Source organism: Haematobia irritans, chromosome 3 (assembly GCF_050003625.1).
Source record: "Haematobia irritans isolate KBUSLIRL chromosome 3, ASM5000362v1, whole genome shotgun sequence".
Lineage (NCBI taxonomy): Eukaryota > Metazoa > Arthropoda > Insecta > Diptera > Muscidae > Haematobia > Haematobia irritans.
The window spans coordinates 97,566,971-97,585,778 of record NC_134399.1 but is presented as its reverse complement, the minus strand read 5'-3'; the positions used below and the strand labels follow the sequence as shown (position 1 = coordinate 97,585,778).

Here is an 18,808-nt window from a genome sequence, read left to right as displayed (position 1 = left end):
AAAACTATTGTTGGCACACAATACTTGCGGTTGGTTATTATTGTTGTATATCATAGTTATGTTATTGTTGCATCAGCTACTATGGGTCCTTCTTCGTTTTTTTTGTTACGATAATTTATGTTGACTGTTTGCTACTATTATCTTATTCTTGTTTTTCGGATTTACTTTTTTTGTTTTGTTTTGTGTATTATTGTTAGTTCTATAGTATTTTTGTGTTTTTTCTTTTTTTGGTATTTTTCATTATTATTTCACCAACATCCTTCGTGTCTCAAAACTGCATGAAAAACAACATGAAGACGATGGGGGTGGCTAGGATATCTACTGATATGACTGGTATAGCAACAGAGTAGTGGTAGCACCAAAATGATTATTATGCTCTTTTCACAAGCAATTGTTCTGCCCTAGCCATTGTTGTCGTCGTCATCGTCGTCCTTTTTGTTGCTATTGTTGAACAATTTTTGTTGCTAACTGGTAGTCTGCTTGTTCTTTTTAGCCTGATTTTTGTCCTATAATTTTTTCTCTCTTTAAGGCTGGCAGTTAGTTACAATTCAAAGCACCAGGACCTACACCACTCACTGTTCGGTGTTATGAAATTTCTATATGGTTTTCTAAAAGGAAAACCATACCAGGGAGACTAGAAAAATAATGTAAAAGATACCACCAGCTAAGAAAAATACCTACTTCGTACATTGACTCCAGATGAAAATAGTACATGCATTTTGATTTCGGTTTCTATTTTATTTCTTTTAGTTAAAGGTGGATTTCCGGATTTGTAATTGTGCTCTAAATATAGGAGAGATTGAAAATGTAACAACTAATGCTTATGAATAATTTGTTAGAAATAATAGAAGGAATATTACTGTATAAAATGTTTTCTTGAAAAATAATTACAATAGCAATTATATTTTTGGAATATACCGAAAGCAAAGCATACATTAAGGAATGACTGGTGGTTGGTGATAACTCGGCTATATAATCGAAAAAAAAAATAAGAACAAAAAACTAAATAAGAAAATTAAAATGCAATGGCGCCAAAGAATATGAATAAATTTGCTTGACTTTCAAAAATTATAAAAGTTCTGCATATAACGTGTGTTTAATTATTCCATTTATAAAGCATACTTATAGGGCTATAATAGTACGCACTACGCTCAAGAACTTAAACAGGACATTGTTGAAGATAACCATTCCTATTTAATTTTTTGAGACATTTATTTCCTTAGTGCACCTTAAGTATTTTCAATAAAAATACACTTATAAACGTGTATCAAATTTAACTCTATTTTAGTTCATGGAGTTATTGGGTTTTGACAAAGATTATTTGACTGCGTTAGTTAAATGCTTTAATTATTTTTATTTTTTTTATGTTGCATATCTGTAGGAGCACATATTTGCAATCATTTCAAAACAAATTCATCCAATTACAAAATGTTTATAATTAACTTACGTTCAAAGTATATTTTTACACTGTTCTATTTTCATTTCAAGCATTTCGAAAGACCGCAGAAAATTCTTTGACATTTTTGTGGGTTTATGAAACTATGGAAAGATTCACCTTTTCCAATATATCTAAGATTATATGGTTCTCTGGTGTTACAGGCATCTTTAGACTAAGAAGTTCATTGTGGTACCACAGATTAGGTTAGGTTGTAGAGAATGACATCAATTTTGTGTTGATTGATGTCCACTTAGACCAGTATAGGTCCATTGTGATTCCTCGATGTGATCTTTCCATCTTCTTCGTTCCGATGCGGTCCGCTTTGTCCCAGAACTTTCACCTGCTCGTTTTCTTTGAAAGAAATGTCAGAACAACCAACCCGAGGCCCTGATGAATGCAAGTATGTTCCTTAAGCTTCACTCCCGCAGATCAGTGAGAGCCTGAAAGAAAAAGGAGCCCAGTATCTTGTTTATTCTAAAGGATAAAGCTGGACACTGGCACAGGAAGTGGTACGAGTCCTCCGTAACATCCGGGTTCAGGCACCATCTACAGATATCATCGTCTTTAAGTCCTATTCTTACCATGTGTTTCCCAAGTGTGTTATGTTCTGTTATGATACCAATCAATGGTCGCAATTCTTCTCTGTTCATCGACATCAAGATATCGCAGTTCCTACGTTTCTTTTCGTTCTATATCAACTTGGTTTGCTCGCAACCATCCGAATAGACCCAGCGTCTTCGCCATAGTTCATCATATTTGTCTTCTATCCTGTAATGATAAGAAGATAGAGGAGGAAAAACGTCCGATAGGACATTATTAGTTCCACGAGCGCCCTCCTTAGTCAGCACATCCGCTTCCTCATTTCCTATTATTCCATAGTGCCCAGGTACCCAGCATAGAGTTATATTATGCTGTTCAGTGAGAACCTTGAGTTCTCTACGACAGCGGCTAACTACCCTGGACCTTATGTCAGCACTGCACAATGCTTTTATAGCTGCCTGACTGTCGATGAAGAAGCTGATATCGCTTCTAAATAACAACCTCATCAACAGCGACTCAGCAGCTTTTGTGATCGCAGAAATCTCAGCCTGAAAAATACTGCAATCACTATCCAGCGTGTAAGACTCCCTTATTCCCAGTTCACTACAATAGATTCCGCTGCCCGTTCCTTCCTCCATCTTTGATCCGTCCGTATACATGTTCAGGATTCCGAAGGATATCCTCCTGTCTTCCCACTCCTCTATACTTGGTATAATGTATGTCGGCTTGTTAATGATAAATATGCTCCGTAGCCATATGGTCCGTCTCCCTATGCTGCCCGGTCAGAATTTCAGTATGCCTGCAGGCAGTCCTCTCCAGCGTGTTCAAGCTCTTAAGTATCAGAAGTGTCAGCTCTGCCGTCTTCCTTACGTGTAAATCGAGTGGGATAACTCCCATCAGTACCTCCAAAGCGGCAGTGGCTGTGGTCCTCATAGCACATGTCATGTAAATAAGTGTAGTCCTATTTATCCCATTTATTCTCGACATATGTCTCACGATTGTCCACCAAACATGACAACCATATGTGGCCACAGGTCTTACAACCGCGGTATAAAGCCAGTCAAAAAGAGAAGGCCTCATTGCCCATATCTGCCCGACCAATTTTTGACACGAGCATAATACGGCATAGGTCCTCTTTATGCGATCCACAGTATTCTCCATCCAGTTCAATTTGGAATCCAAAAAGATCACCCAGGTACCTTGCTGATTTCGAGAGGGCCAACTTCGTGCCCTGGAATTCAGGAGACTTGTAACCGATAACCTTTCTCCTCCTGGTGAACAGTATCAACTCCGTCTTTCCAGGCTTCACCCCTAATCCGCATCCTCGTGTCCACTCCGAAATATACTGCAAAGACCCACTCAACACATCCGAAATAGAATCCAGGAATTTTCCCGATGCCATTATCACAATGTCATCCGCGTATGTCACTACCTTGATGCCCTTACTGGTCAGCCCAATCAATACCTCATTCGCCACCAATAGCCATAGCAAAGGTTATATTACCCCTACCTGTGGCAATCCTTTAGTGGTCCTAGCCCTCATCTGTGATACCACAGATAGTGATCTTCTCTCTTATCAATGAATGCTGTTGAATTCTCAATGGAATTTGTGTTGGATTTCCCTATGAAGCTAAATATACTTTTATGTAAAATTTATATGGCATACTTTTAGGTGATTCAGAATTTATTTGCCACTGTTTTGTTGGAAGTTTTAATAATTCCTGTTTTTATTAACCATGTAGAACGTAATTGAACTAGTGGAATTAGCTGGATCTGCAACTCTTAGGTTATTTCTAACTTTTTCCTGTTACTAGTTATAGGAAATATTTCAAATTTCTTAAAGACTCAACTCAAAACATATTTTCCTTAGATTAATATTGAAGTTTAAAGCGTAAAATAATAGGGTACTTAAGACTTTGAAGTGATTTACATTACTTTCAAAAATAAATTAATTTTGATAGAGTTTCGCCATGCAAATCATCCCTTCCCCAATATTACTGATAGTTCGCATGGCATACTTTAAGGCGAACATTTCTATTAATAAACAAACTTAACATCAATTTGCTTAACTGTCTCTTGGGTCTTTCGTTGGACACGTAAAAACATGAGTACATAAATTTTAATGTGTATTATGTGGCCAACTACATGACCTTATTTACAGTCAGGTTGATATTATTGACTTAGTCTTAACATTTAAACACAGATTATATACTATATGTACAAAAGTATATGGATAAATAAATACCAACCATATCACTCTCTTTGAATGAAAATGAAACAAAAATGATTAGCATTAAAACAACGTTGATGTAGTCTTTGTCATGTTCCCCATATCATCGCCACTGAACTTTTCAGAAGACTGCTTCTACAGCTGATCGTCTATTTTTAGGAATTAATGATGCGAAGCATGAGCTTGGCATTTCTTTGTGGGTAATAATCGCTTTTCACTTCATTTACTTTCGATGGTACCACACTTTCAACACACAAGCACTACATAGTCCTTTCTAATAGCCCCAGCCACTAGGATTGACAATATTAATACAACAGAACATATTTCCGAACAACACATACGCATCTAACAACCATAATGACCATAACACTATGCCAAGGCCTCAGCTAAAAATAGCAACAACAACAACAGCCATATATTGTATAATAGAACTTTAGATAGTGTGGTCATAATGCGATTGTTATTTGTTGTTATTGTCTTTGACAATGATGAGGTCGATGACGATGATGTCAAGTGAGTAAGTTGGCGCCAAAGGACAATAGAAACAACCACCCCTCCTCCCTTCCGACAACAAGCATCGGTGTGAGCATAATATGTTTGGTCCATTATTAAAATAAACGAAAACATAAGATTTTTCCTGATAACTTTAGGGTCACTTAACGAGATCTTTAATGTAATTAAGTTGAAAAACCAAACAAGAGTATAGACGAGAAGAAAGAGTTGATAGGAGATAATTGAAATTTAGTAAGGACAAGAAAATTGAAATGGAAGAACAAATTTCTAAAAATACTTAAAAAAACGAGTTGATAACTTTATGGATAAGACATAAATGGGAAATGTGTTGTTGACTTCAGTAAAATGGAAAATTTCATTGCGATGACGTGAAGTACTAAAAACCATTGATATGTGGGTGTGGTGCTTTCAGTAGGTGCTTGAGGTTTAATTAAAAACATGAAACTATTGCATATGTTTAGGTGTCTTATTAAGGTGCATATATTTTTGGGGGTATTATAAGAGTTAATAAAATTTGCACATATTTAGGCGTAACGTAAAAAATTATATACGTTTGTAAAATCTGCTGAGATTGAATTTTAGGCAAACATACAAAAAATATCATGAAAATATTTAAAAGTTGATAACTTAATAAAATAAAAAAAATAATTGGTACTATTAACTTTTTAATAAAATTTAGAAAAAATATCTTTAATTGTTGTAGTTAAAGTTTTAGTTAAATAAAAAAATATAATAGCAAATGTTTCTTATTCTATGGTGAAATATTTTGTTTAAAAATGTAAAGCATAGTTTTAGGATTCTCTAACAGTTAAAATGAATGATTATAGCTTTAAACCATTTATTTTGTTTAAAAAAATTAAAGCATAATTTTAGGGCTCTCGAATATTTTAAATCAATGATTACCATATAGCTTCAAACCAGCTATTGTAATATTAATCTTTAGATTAAAACCTAAAAGCTTTGAAAATTAAAAAAAAAGTCAGCCATTAGCAAAATTTTTTCCACTAAGATAATACTTCAATTTGGCCTTCATCTTTACGGAGGATTTTAATAAACGAACTTCTTATTCTTGTGTAAAACTTTTCCTTAAGTCTAAGCTCTCGTCTTTTCAGCTTGGTGGACCATCAGTCCCATGTCCTACACAAAAAAAATTATTAAATATGATTCTTTAATGAGCCAGCCTCTACAATAATACTTCACTCATTTTCAACAATTTATTCCTTTTTTTGGGTGGGAGATGGGATTTTGTATAGTTCGTCAAAAAAAAAACGTTCTTATTCTTCTAGTTCTTTACGGCTTCCTATGTTCCTTGTTAAAGAAGTTTAGCGAAATCTTTTACTTTTGAATTTTGCATTCATACAATTTAGCCACCAAAAAGATAAGTAGGTACTTAAATGAACCTCAGGCTGGAATGATACTTAACGAATAAAGCGAGAGAAAAAGAACCATCCCACCAGCTATGTTATGGACCAATGCATTGCAGTGGCATTGGCCACATTGAGCCAGAAACTAACCACATAATCTGTGTGGCAAGTGTAGGGATTGTCACAACTTCTCTGATTTTTTGCAGCGATGGCCATCATTGCCATCACATTTCAAGTCTTAGGGATTTAAGCTTTAAGCCTACTTAAAATAAAAGACTCCATTGCAAGTGAAGAGCTGTTGTTGCCTTTCCCGCTGCAGTAAAACGATTAGGAAACCAAACAACTATTAAAAGGAAATGTTTTATTTTCCATAGAACAAGAGAAAAAAAAGGATTTTCCTGGCCTCTCAAATATCCACTTAAAAGGGAAATGAAATCCCAAAAGGACTTCTGGCCTAGGAAAGAGGGTTAGCGTTAGCGGGTGACGGTCGTGAAGGGAAACCATAACTACATGATTAAAAGGAAATAATCTGGAAGAAACATAATTTTTGGCAATAGAATATAAAGACCTTGTGGCAATGATTATATTAAAGTATTTGATTTTTTGTTTTTGGAAAAATCATAGTTGATGAACCAAACTATACACTATCAGTATTATATTATAGACATAATATATATTTTTTTTTTTTGGAATTTCTATCATAATCACATAAGGTTTGCTCTTAATTTCATCAAAAATAATGTGCTATGCCACTTTTACTTTTGCACTAAAGATCTTAGAAATAGGACTACTAATACCATTCGATTGAAGAAAGCTCAGTATTACAGTCGAAAGTTTAAGGGTTGTGTTGGATCGAGACAAATTTGGAGGCAAATTATATCTATTGGCATTGGGAAAGAGAGCCCATATTCTCTTTCCCAACGTCTAATATTAGTATTAATCCTAATGACTTAAATGATACTTTCGTTAATCCGCAGATTAACGCAGTTTTTATGATTCGATACAAGTCGATAATAATGTTGAAAATTCATTTTCTTTTGAACACGTCAATTAAGCCGACGTACTTTGCAATAAAATCTAATTCTGTTGGTTCTGACGAAATTAATCCAAAGTTCCTCAAGATAGTAATCAGATATATTTTGCCTCATATAACGCATATCTTTAATACTATTATATTAAAGTCAAAATTTTCATTGACTTGGAAGCCTGCAACAGTTATACCAGTTCCCAAAAATGGAAGGGATTTTCGACCTATATCGATTCCATATTTTTTATAAAAAGTGCTCGAAAGCCGTTTAAGTGACCAGATACTAAGCCATCTCAGAAGCAATTCTTTTTTTTTGACAAATTATCAATCAGGATTCAGAAAGAAACATAGTTGTCTAACTGATCTCTAGAAAGTAACTGAAGACTTAAAACGTCAACTTGATGTAATAATGTATCATTTCTGGTATTATTGGACCATTCTAAGTGCTTTGATACGGTCGACCACAATATTCTGTGCCTGAAACTTTCAAAATTTTTCAATTTTTCCCCGCAGTCTACCAATCTTATGCGTTCATATCTTTCATCCCGGTTGCAATCTGTAGTCGTCGGCGCCAATTGATATGCAAATAATATTTTCGGAGTTTCCTTTGTAAACTATTTGAAAATAAGAACCTTAATAAACTTACACAAAATCATATATAGAAAGGAACCCGAGTATCTATTCACATTTATACGGTTGGCCAGATCGCAAAGAGGAAAACAGATAATCGTCTTTGGAATAATCAACAGCAACAATTCAGAACTTAAATTTATAACTTTTTTAAATAAATAATAGTATATTTTTATTTTATTTTATCTAACAATTAAATTCGAAACTCTTCTTTGACTTTTTCGGATACTTTTTTTATTATTGTAATAATTATAAATATTTTATTATTTTCATATGTGTCATTAATGCCCTATTATTTCAAATCTAAATTTAATGGAGAAAACTGTAACTCATATTCATATATGTAACTGCGAAAATTCTATAAACCATGATTTATATAAAATATAATTCTTGTACATAGTTGAGTCAAATAAATAGATGATTTAATTCAAACAAATTATCTTTTCGATATTTACAAAAATAATTATTCTACAATTTTTTTCTATGGCATACTAATGATGACAGATAGAGAAAAGTCATCCTTGAAAACAACAATGAGAACTTTATTTGCCATAATTTCAAATAGTTCCCTTACGTATGCAACCATTTTTTTTAGAGATCCATAGCTCTTAATATGCTCCGAAAAGTATGCAATACATTTTTTCATTGCTTTTAAACCAACAATTTTTGCATTCCATATCATTCGAGAATTAATCAAACTACTATTGATCTCTCGTTTTCTATGGAATTTCCTCATGTGATTTGTAGAACATTGTGCAAAAAGAAAAATGCATCAACCAAAAATCTATGATTGATGATGCCAGACGCTAGCTAGCATCATCAAACAATAGTTCATGCAATGCATTCAACAGAGTTGATGAGGTGTTTGAGCCAAACCAAACAAACATTGATAAGAGTGCAAAAATCATAGTGCTCTGTGCAAATGGAAGGACAGAGACTAAGTTCGGAATGCCTGTCTATAGTCGTGCTCATGGTTTCATGAATGAAATGCTCATTTTCCATCATCGTAGAGGTAAATGTTTTCATTTGGTATTTGTGGTTGAATGATAATTTCAATGTCATATGCAGACGAATGCATCAGGGGAAATGTTTAATGCAAAAAAAAAAATACAAAAATGTTAGTACATGGCATGGTGCGCTGGGGATTTGTTTTGTCTCTTGCTATGTTGGAAAAATTAAACAATTTGTTTATTTAAAGATTATGGATTTTTTTTGATGACGCTGATTTTTTTCCTTTTTTCTTCCTATGTAGGTTCTCTCCATGTATTGGCCTTGGAACACTATCTACCCTCGCATGATGAAAACGGGGAATTCCATATACCATATCCACCTTCAAGTGAGGTCTATGTCTTCAATCGTTATGGTCAACATGTGGCCACTAAAGACTTAACTTCAGGCAAAACACGCTACAGTTTCCTTTACTCCAAGAATACCTCTTTCGGTCGCCTTTCCACTGTCACCGATGCCTCGGGCAATAAGATACAATTCCTGCGCGATTACAGCAATGTTGTGAGCTCTATTGAAAATACTCAAGACCATAAATCGGATATCCAAATTAATGGCATTGGCATCATGACCAAACTCACCGAAAAGGGTCGTCAAGAAATCGAATTGGACTATGATAGCAATACGGGTCTCTTGAATTCACGTTCGTCTGGTGGTGAAACGTACATTTATCAATATGATGAATTTGGCCGTGTGACTGGTATGATTTTGCCCAGTGGCGAGATTGTGCGTATAACCTCCCAACTGGCTGATAACAAGGGATTGACAGTCTATGTGCATGCCTCCGTAGAGTCTTTGTTCTCACGTGAAAAAGGTGATACCAATGAATTGTTGGTGCTGGGAGGTGTGCGTTCGACATTCCTTAAGAAGGGCCAAGAGAATGCTGATGCTGAAATTAAGCCCAATAATACACTTGTCATACACAGCTCGAATGGAGTGATTGTGGAATCTTCAGCTGTTGCTCGTCATCCTTTGCTGGAAGCTGCCTTACCTGTTGAGGCCGAAATGTTGGCTATGTGGTCGCATCAAAGTGTTACCATGGGTGAGGGCTTGACTAACAACATGTATTCGGTGTATAACTTGGTTGGTGATGTACGTAATCCCCAGCAAACGTTAAATCGTGAAATTTGGGTGAATCAATCGCGAGTCATTGGTGTGGAATTCGATCAGTTTACCAATAGGGAGACATTCTACGACATGAATCGCACTCCCATACTCATAGTGGGCTATGACCAATCCGGCTTACCAAAATCCTATTATCCCACCAATGGTTATCCTGTGAATTTGACCTATGATCGTTTCAATCGCATAGATGGATGGGCTTGGGGACCTGCCGAAATCAAATATTCTTACGATCGCCATGGTCTACTCTCGGAAATCACCTCACAACAAGATGGTATCATCTCGTTTGTCTACAACGACTGGAATCTGGTATCGGAAATTGGTTTGGCATCGCAGCGTAAATTTGTCTTGCAATATGATGAGTCAGGAGGTTTGAGACATGTCATCCTGCCATCTGGCACCAAACACTCTTTCAGCATGCAAACTTCAATAGGGTTTATACGCAGTACATATACAGCACCGGGAAGTACAAAGCCCTATTTGCAGCATTTCAGTCATTCGGGAGCTTTGTTGCAGACCATTTTCCCTGGTGACGGGGCAAGGATTTTGTATCGTTACAATGCTGCTGGGCAATTAACAGAGATTGTCCATGGTGAAGGTAAAAGTGAATTTATTTACAATGATGCCACGGCCATGCCTTCCACGGTATCGCATACGGAACGTGAACTGGAATATCGTTGGGACTTTGAGTATACCGGTGGCCTATTGACTGAGGAACGCATCGACTTCATAGCTAAAACTGGCTTGAGTAATGCCAAGTTTACTTATGAATATGATACAGATTTTCGTGTTATCTCCATACAAGGAAGAATAGGAGGTCAGAATCTTCCAGCCCAAAACTTTGCCTACGATATGCGCACCGGACAACCCAGTATGATAGGACAATTCAAACTTATGCATCCGCTATTGAATCAGACTCAAGTTTACGATGGTACAGCCAGTTTTATACGCACCGTGGATGGTCGTTTCATGACCCAGAAAGTGACTTTGTCCATACATCGTTTGGAGGTCTTCCGCATGGAATATTCATTTGGAGTCCATGGCCGCATCACCCAGACCAGGACATATACACGGAACATGGCTGTCAACACCTATACCAACGTTAAGAATTACACATGGGATTGTGATGGCCAGTTGGTGGGTGTAGAGGCCCAGGAGCCTTGGGGCTTCCGCTATGATGACAATGGCAATCTACTATCGCTAACCTATCGTGGCAATACCATACCCATGGAATATAATAACCAAGATCGCATTGTTAAATTTGGTGAGGGTCAATATAAATATGACTCAAGAGGATTGGTGGCCCAAAATGCTCGCGAAGAGAGATTCTATTATAATACCCAGGGATTATTGGTCAGAGCCACCAAGAGAGGAAGATTTGATGTACGCTACTACTATGATCACATGAAGCGATTGACCACCCGTAAAGATAATTTTGGAAATGTCACACAATTCTTCTATAACAACCAGCAACGGCCTTTTGAAGTTTCCCAGATCTATTCACCACGTGATGGTAAACTGATGTCTTTGACCTATGATGATATTGGCCATTTGATCTATGCCCAAGTGTATCGTCATAAATACTATGTGGCCACAGATCAATCGGGTACACCCATTATGATATTCAATCAATATGGTGAAGGAATCAGAGAGATAATGCGTTCACCCTTTGGCCATATAGTTTACGATTCCAATCCGTATTTGTATTTGCCCATAGATTTTTGTGGAGGCATATTGGATCAGGTTACCACACTGGTGCATATGGCCGATGGCCGTGTATATGATCCACTGATTGGTCAATGGATGACTCCGAATTGGGAGAATGTGGGCGAACGTATACCCACACCTACAAAAATGCATCTGTATCGATTCAACGGCAATGATCCCATTAATGTGGGTCATGATCGTAATTATCCAGCCACATTCACCGAATGGATGAAGACCATAGGCTATAATGTAGAGAATTTGGTACCTCAATTAAGTCGCAATTTATGGGAGCAACCATCATTGTGGGGTCGGGCACCTCATAACCCCATAGCTATGGATCTCAAGAGGCCCATGTACAATGTTCCTACAATGGCAGTGGAAAGTGGTTTCTTGGCCCATTTGAATATAAGACGCATGTCCAACTTTGAAGATCTCAATGCTCCTCCAAGATCCGCCCTGAAATACGATGTAATGACCCCGGGACCAAGAAGTATAGGATCCGACACCGAACCACCATTTGGCAAAGGTATAGTGGTATCACGAACAGCCGATGGTCAAGCCATAGTTTCAAGTGTTCCTGCAGCCAATGCCATCTATAGAGATGTCTACACTTCGGTATTTAATCGATCGAAGCTATTGCCCTTCACCTTTGTGGTACACAATGCCCAACAGGATTCATTCTTCTTTGTGAAGGAGGAATTGTGGCGGGCCAGTGAAGATCGCCAACAATTGAAACGTTTACAGGGCCAAGTGAATACCACATTCCATGATATTACCCGAGAAAATGGCAGTGGCACCAATTATTTGGATGTTAAGATTCATGGTCTTCATGCTATTATCAATTTGCGTTATGGTACCACAGTGGAGAAGGAGAAACAACGTCTAATGCATCATGCCAAATTGACAGCAGTACGCAAGGCATGGCATCGTGAGAAGGAAGCTTTGCGTAATGGCCTTAACAGTGAGATAGAATGGAATCAACAGGAAATCGATGAGATTCTAAAACAGAATTATGCCAATAACTATGAAGGCGAATATATACACGATGTTAGTTTATATCCGGAACTAGCTGAAGACCCGTATAATATAAAATTTGTAAAACGGAAAGGAGCCACAGGAGGAGCAGCTGGAGTACCCAATAGTCGTAAACGAAGGAGAAGAAGTATTCGCGATAACCAACAAGGTCACAATGAGGAGGAGAAGACGGATGAAGAGGAGAAACAACAACATAAAGCCATTAAGGCTACAAAAATTAGTGAAGATAAACTACCACTACAACAACAGCAACAAAAACAACATGGACAACAAATCCAGTTACAGCAACAAGAACAATTATTATTAAGTGAGGCAGACAAGGAAAAACCAGAGATTAGTCATGATGTGAGTCGAACAAACGTAAACGATTGTTCACTGCATCATAAATGTTAGCTTAAATTTTAAATTTACATAAAAATAAACAAAAAAAAAAAAAAAACAAAAAAGAATTAAATAGGAACCACACAACAACAAAGAAAAAAAAACCAACACATATTTCTGTTATATACTATATATATAAATTAAAAAATAAACCCTAAAAATTAGTTAAGTTTTCAAAGAGAAATAAAACATTAATTAAGATCATTTATAAAATCTAATTTAGGAAAAACAACCGACCCAAATATAAACAGAAAATCTAAAATATGAAATTAACAGCCACCTGGGCAGTAAATGTGGCCAATATCCTTTATATAAATTAACTAAAGATATTTTCTTTTTTAATTTTCCCATACAAAAACAAAAAAAAAAACAATTTTTTTATTTGTCTAATTTATATGTGTATAGTAGTGAATAATAACTAATTATAATATTAAATATAATTAAAAACAAAAATGAAAAGAAATATTTATTTACTCCCCTAAAAAGAATTTAGTAAATAAGTGGAATTTATTAAGATAGAAGACAAGACATAAGAAAATAAAAACTAAAAACAAAAGAAACCATGATATAATGTTTAAGAATACTACCAAGATGAGAACACAAACAAATACTACAAGGATATTAATTTATTTTAAAACCAATTTCTTAGTTTCGTTGAAAATTTTGTAAAATTTATAGAGTTTAGGGTTTTTAGAAAACAAATAACAATAATAATAATAATTTTATAAGAAATTTCCCATTTAAATTTTTTTTTAATATTTGTTATAATTTTTTTATTTATATATTATTGTGATTAAATAACAATTATAATTTATTTAAAATTAAACTATTTAAATTTTTGTTTTCTACAAATTTTATTGGTTTTTACATTTTATTAATCGAAGAAATAAATTTCCGGGTTTTTTGTTAAACCAACAATTGATTCTAATCCAATAATATTTTTATTTAAAAAGTTTTTTAATTAAATTTTAATGATACCTTTAAATTTCTATGGCCCAATCAGACAGTATTAAGAAAACAAGAGAACGAAAATTTCTCTTCTACAAAAACAACAAATGTCAACAGTATAGATGTCGCACAATGTCTGCAGCTTTGGTATAACCTTCGACCGCAACGTCGGTTATACCAAAGCGCTGTTTTCATAAATTCTTTATGAAGGCATCGTCAGTTATAATTTCAAATTGCCTGCCAAAAAATTTAATAGAATGAAAAGATTTATAGAAAAGAAAATTTGTTACTACAAAGTAGGTTCTAAATCCTATTTTTCTTACGTTTCATAAGGCCGGCAGAGAAGTGAACTAGGTGACGCCGAAGCAAACTGTATGATATTTGAGAGAAACGCCGACAAAAACTGCATGACATTAGATAAATTTCCTCATGACTGTCGCAGTTTCGCTTGACAGTTTCGTTCTCTTGTTTTCTTAATACTCTTTTGCCCAATATTATGTATATTGACAAATCATTCAAATTCTGGAACAAATTATTTATTCCTTATAATTCTAACAAAAATGTAGCATATTTTTAGGGTAATCAAAAAGTAAATTCAAATATTGGCTAAGACTTATTTTGCGGATTTAGCATCTTTGGTTTAAAGTTTTTTTTTTTGGAGTTAAGAAAATATTTTTACTTCGATGTATCCGTCATAATTTTGGATTTTTAAACTGGCAAAATAGAATGAAAATTCCATATATGAGATCTGTATCCTAATTTTAATTTTATAGATCCTAGATTTAAAGCCAAATAGGTCGCAAAAAAATTTCCTTATTTTAAAGAACCCGCATCTTTGGCTCGGAATCAATACCAAGATTCTTGAAGGAAGGTCAAAATCTTTGGATCCAACTATTTTTTTTTTGAGTGTAGACAATGCTAGCCAGCTCTTTTCTTAATTATCAATTAAATCAATTAAATTTCGCTTGCTTGTGATAGCCATTAAAATAAATGTTTCTAGAATTTCCTAGAGTTTTTTTTTCCGAGAATTTAATTAGTTTTTGTTCCATTTAAATTTTTATACAATTCCAAAATAAACTCACTTTAAAAAATATTCAATGTAAAATAAAAATAATTAAAAATATTTATATATCGCATATTCATGTTAGTATATTAAATATTTTACTATTTCAAATAGAGAAGGTTTTTGTGGAAGTTGAGTTGAAAAATTTAAATATAAAATTGCAAGATATCATTCTTCAAAAATTACATATGAGAAAAAACTTCACAGGTCCAAAAACAATTGCCAGAGGACGTTCTTCTTTTACTATGAAAGTTATCAAATAAATGGTCTCAAAATCTAATTTTCTTTATTCCAGTACTTTCTTTTTATCATCGATATACAAACTTAAGCCAATTATGCACTTCGGATTTTCAAAAAAAAAAAAAAAAAAAAAAAACATCTTATGAAGCGAAAACTTAAGTTTCTTGGAGGCATCAAGAAAATAATGACCAATGATGAATTTTTTAAACCCTCATCTAAGTCAAAACTACGAATAGTTAGAATAGCCTTCTTCTCTTCGATTCATGTTGGCAAGTTAAATTATAATTTTCTGGAATATCCAAGAAAAGTAATAGAAATTTTATCTTAGATCAATGGATACAACATTGAGCTATTTGATATGAATTTTATCAGATCTTCTTCTTACACCCAGCAAAACAAGCGTCGTCAAAAAAGTAGTGAAAATGTTCTTTTTGGATCCGGAAGTGGTGCAAAATTGGCGCAGAAGCGATGATTTTAACATGGGCTTGTCATAGGACGGATGTCCACCATTTCAACAGCCGTTGCACTAAACTTGAATCACTTCTTAAGGTGTAATGCGAATCCAGTAATTTGGATGTAAATAAAGATATTTTGACGAATAAATAATTTTTAAAAATTTTTATGATTATTAATGCATTACAACGCTTGTCTGGAACGTTTGACATCAAATATTTTCAAAAATTCGCAATTTTTCTAGAAAGGATTTAGCATTTTTGTTCGGCAAAATTTAACTAATTTGCACTATTTTATTAATTTTTGATTTCTTTTTAACCCATTTGAAACAATAAAATTTAAAATTTCACATTAAAAATATGAAAAAAAAGCGAGTTATAGAAAATTGAGTCAAGTGAACTTCCTGTGCAGTTAAAATAAAGAACATCTTTGGAAGAACATTTTTGAAAGTGCTTTTAAAGTTGTGCCTTAAGAAGAATTTCCAAATTCCAAATTTTTTTGTTGGGCAGTTATGTCTGTTTCCTATTTTTAGATAGGCATAAATTAATCAAAAAGGGTTTAACAACTGGAAAAATATTTTTTGTGGGTTTGCCACAGTCTACATCTAGACCCATGCAGGAAAAAAATCACCAATTATTAATTAAAATTTAATTCTATCATAAGAAATTATGAATTAAAACATTAATTGATTCAATTAATTTTTAATAGAAAAAAAATGATCACAAAAATCAATTGGATTAATTAATTTTTTCAATTAGCATTGGTAATTGATACTCATATATCATTTCAGTGATTGGAGCAGTTTCAATTAAAAATTAATTGGATCGGGTTTTGGCCTTGCCTTACAGAAATAAATCAAAATTTAATTCTATCATAAGGGATTTTGAATTAAAACATTAATTTTTTTTTCATTTGCATTGGTAGTTGATACTCACACATCATTTTAGAAATTGGAGCAGTTTTAATTAAAAATTATTTGGAGCAGTTAATACTGGCATTGATTTAAAAAAAACTGGTTTCTTATTCCTATTAAGATAATCATCATTGTCTAAGACAGTTTCCATGTATATCCCAGGGATACGAGAATTTACTTCCTATTTTCAAATAGAATAATAAATAATTCTTTTAATAATTTTTTTTCAATACAATTTTTTGCCAATATAAAAAAAAAATTCATATCTTATTCTCATTTTTTATTTCCAAAAACCTTAATCGATTGATATCGTAAATTTCATGATCAGAGTAGTATTAAATGGAAATTAAGTGCATCACGATTTTATTTTATTTCGCAACATAAATACTAATTTTTTTTTTTTATAACCCATTATAGGTATCATAACACAATAAATATGTATATATAGTTTTTTTTTTTTTTTAATTAATGAAAGATTTTAATTTGTCATTTTTTTATTTATATCTTCCATTCTTATTCTTATTTTAAATTTTTTATTATTTATTTTTGTTTTACAAAAACCTTAAGCTCTATAAATAAAAATATTCGAAAAAACATACCCCGATATAAAACCGAATTACAAAACTTATGCATAAATATATATATTAAAAATTAAAAAAAGAGAGAAATTAAATTGTAAACGTTTTAAGGCAAGGCGTTTCTTTTATTTGTGGTACTCGAGCTTTTTGAGACTGGCGTAGTTTTTAAAAAACACAATTTATAATAATGAAAATGAAAAAAAAAAAAAACAAAACAAATGAGAAAAATATCCCCAAAAAATATATTTAACAACAAATTATGCAAATTTAATAAAAACTAAAAAAAAAAATTAAAAATAAGTAGTTGCTTCAATAAATGTAATTATAGAAAAAGTAAAAAAAAAAAAAACATAACATAACATAAAAACACAAAAAAAAAACAATACCATAAAATACACATTTATCCTCAGATTAGGTAAATGTCTTTATAGGAAGCTGAACTAATAACATAGAAAAAAATACAAACTAAATGCAACAAAAAAAGCCACAAAACATATTAAACAAAAATAAAATAATAATAAACAAATCCAAATAGCCACAACATCTATACGTATAAACATATACATAACAAGAGACAAAAACAAAACAAAAAAACAACATATACACACATAACTCACCCTTGTACATTTTATCATTTTTTATATAAAGAAAAACAAAAATACTAATTTAATATAAAAAAACTAAGCATTTAATGAGAAAAAATCTAGAAAAATGATTTTTGACAAAATCCTTACATTTTTCCTAAGTACCCCTTATAACATTAAGTCTCACTCTCTCCCTATCCCCGCCCAAAACAAAAAGAATTCCTTGTAATATATTTACTGTAATTTTATCATTTAGCTTATAAAATAATAAACAAAAAAACAACTAAATTTACTCTTATCTATAGATATACATATTAAAAATATATAAAAAAAAAACAAAACAAAACAATACAGCAAATGTTTAGTCTTTATGTATAGTAATGAAAAAAAAGAAAGCAGGAAGAAGTCGAATATAAAAAATATAAGAAAAAAACATGTAATGTAATATTTGTATTCCTTTTTACACAATTTAGTTAGTTATGCTTACAAAAAAAGTTTTTTAATTATTATTAGTTACTATTACTATTCTATTTTTCTTCGAACGAAATTTCCTTTTCCAAAAAATTTAAATTATTTTTGAAATTTGTTTTTTTTTTTTTTTGTGTTTAATGCTTAAATAAATGAAATGCAAGAATATACAATATATAAAAAAATGAACCTTGTTTATTGATACCATATATCATCATCTCATTAAAACGAAAGAATTTAAGTCCTAATTGTTTTTAATTTATAAGTAAAACTGAATGAATGAAACAAAACATAAACAAATGAAATTTAAATAAATATGGCAACAGTATTATAAAAAAATAAAACAAAATCACACAATTTCTTTTTATTTCATCAATCAACCAACTTTACATTATTAACAAATCTGCTCTCATCACAAATCATTGTGTCAGATATAGGAAAATTTGAGGGTGAATCCGATCTATAAGGTATCGAAATGTTCTTATTTTTGTAATTTCTTTGAGGTCACTATTGAAAATATTATTGAGCTTCGTTTTGTATAGTTTATTATGGATATGTTCCAATGGAAA

General features: G+C 32.8%; 1 protein-coding gene across 1 annotated transcript in view; it reads left to right on the top strand.

Annotated features, from left to right (window-relative positions):
- The window catches only part of Ten-a (Teneurin-a transmembrane protein), a 610,089-nt gene extending 596,405 nt beyond the window's left edge, over positions 1–13,684 (top strand). Inside the window, exon 16 of the mRNA XM_075299300.1 lies at positions 8,995–13,684. Coding sequence (XP_075155415.1) covers positions 8,995–13,004 — 4,010 coding nt within the window. The 3' untranslated portion in view covers positions 13,005–13,684. The remainder of the gene's footprint in view (positions 1–8,994) is intronic.
- The last annotated feature ends 5,124 nt before the right edge of the window (positions 13,685–18,808 follow it).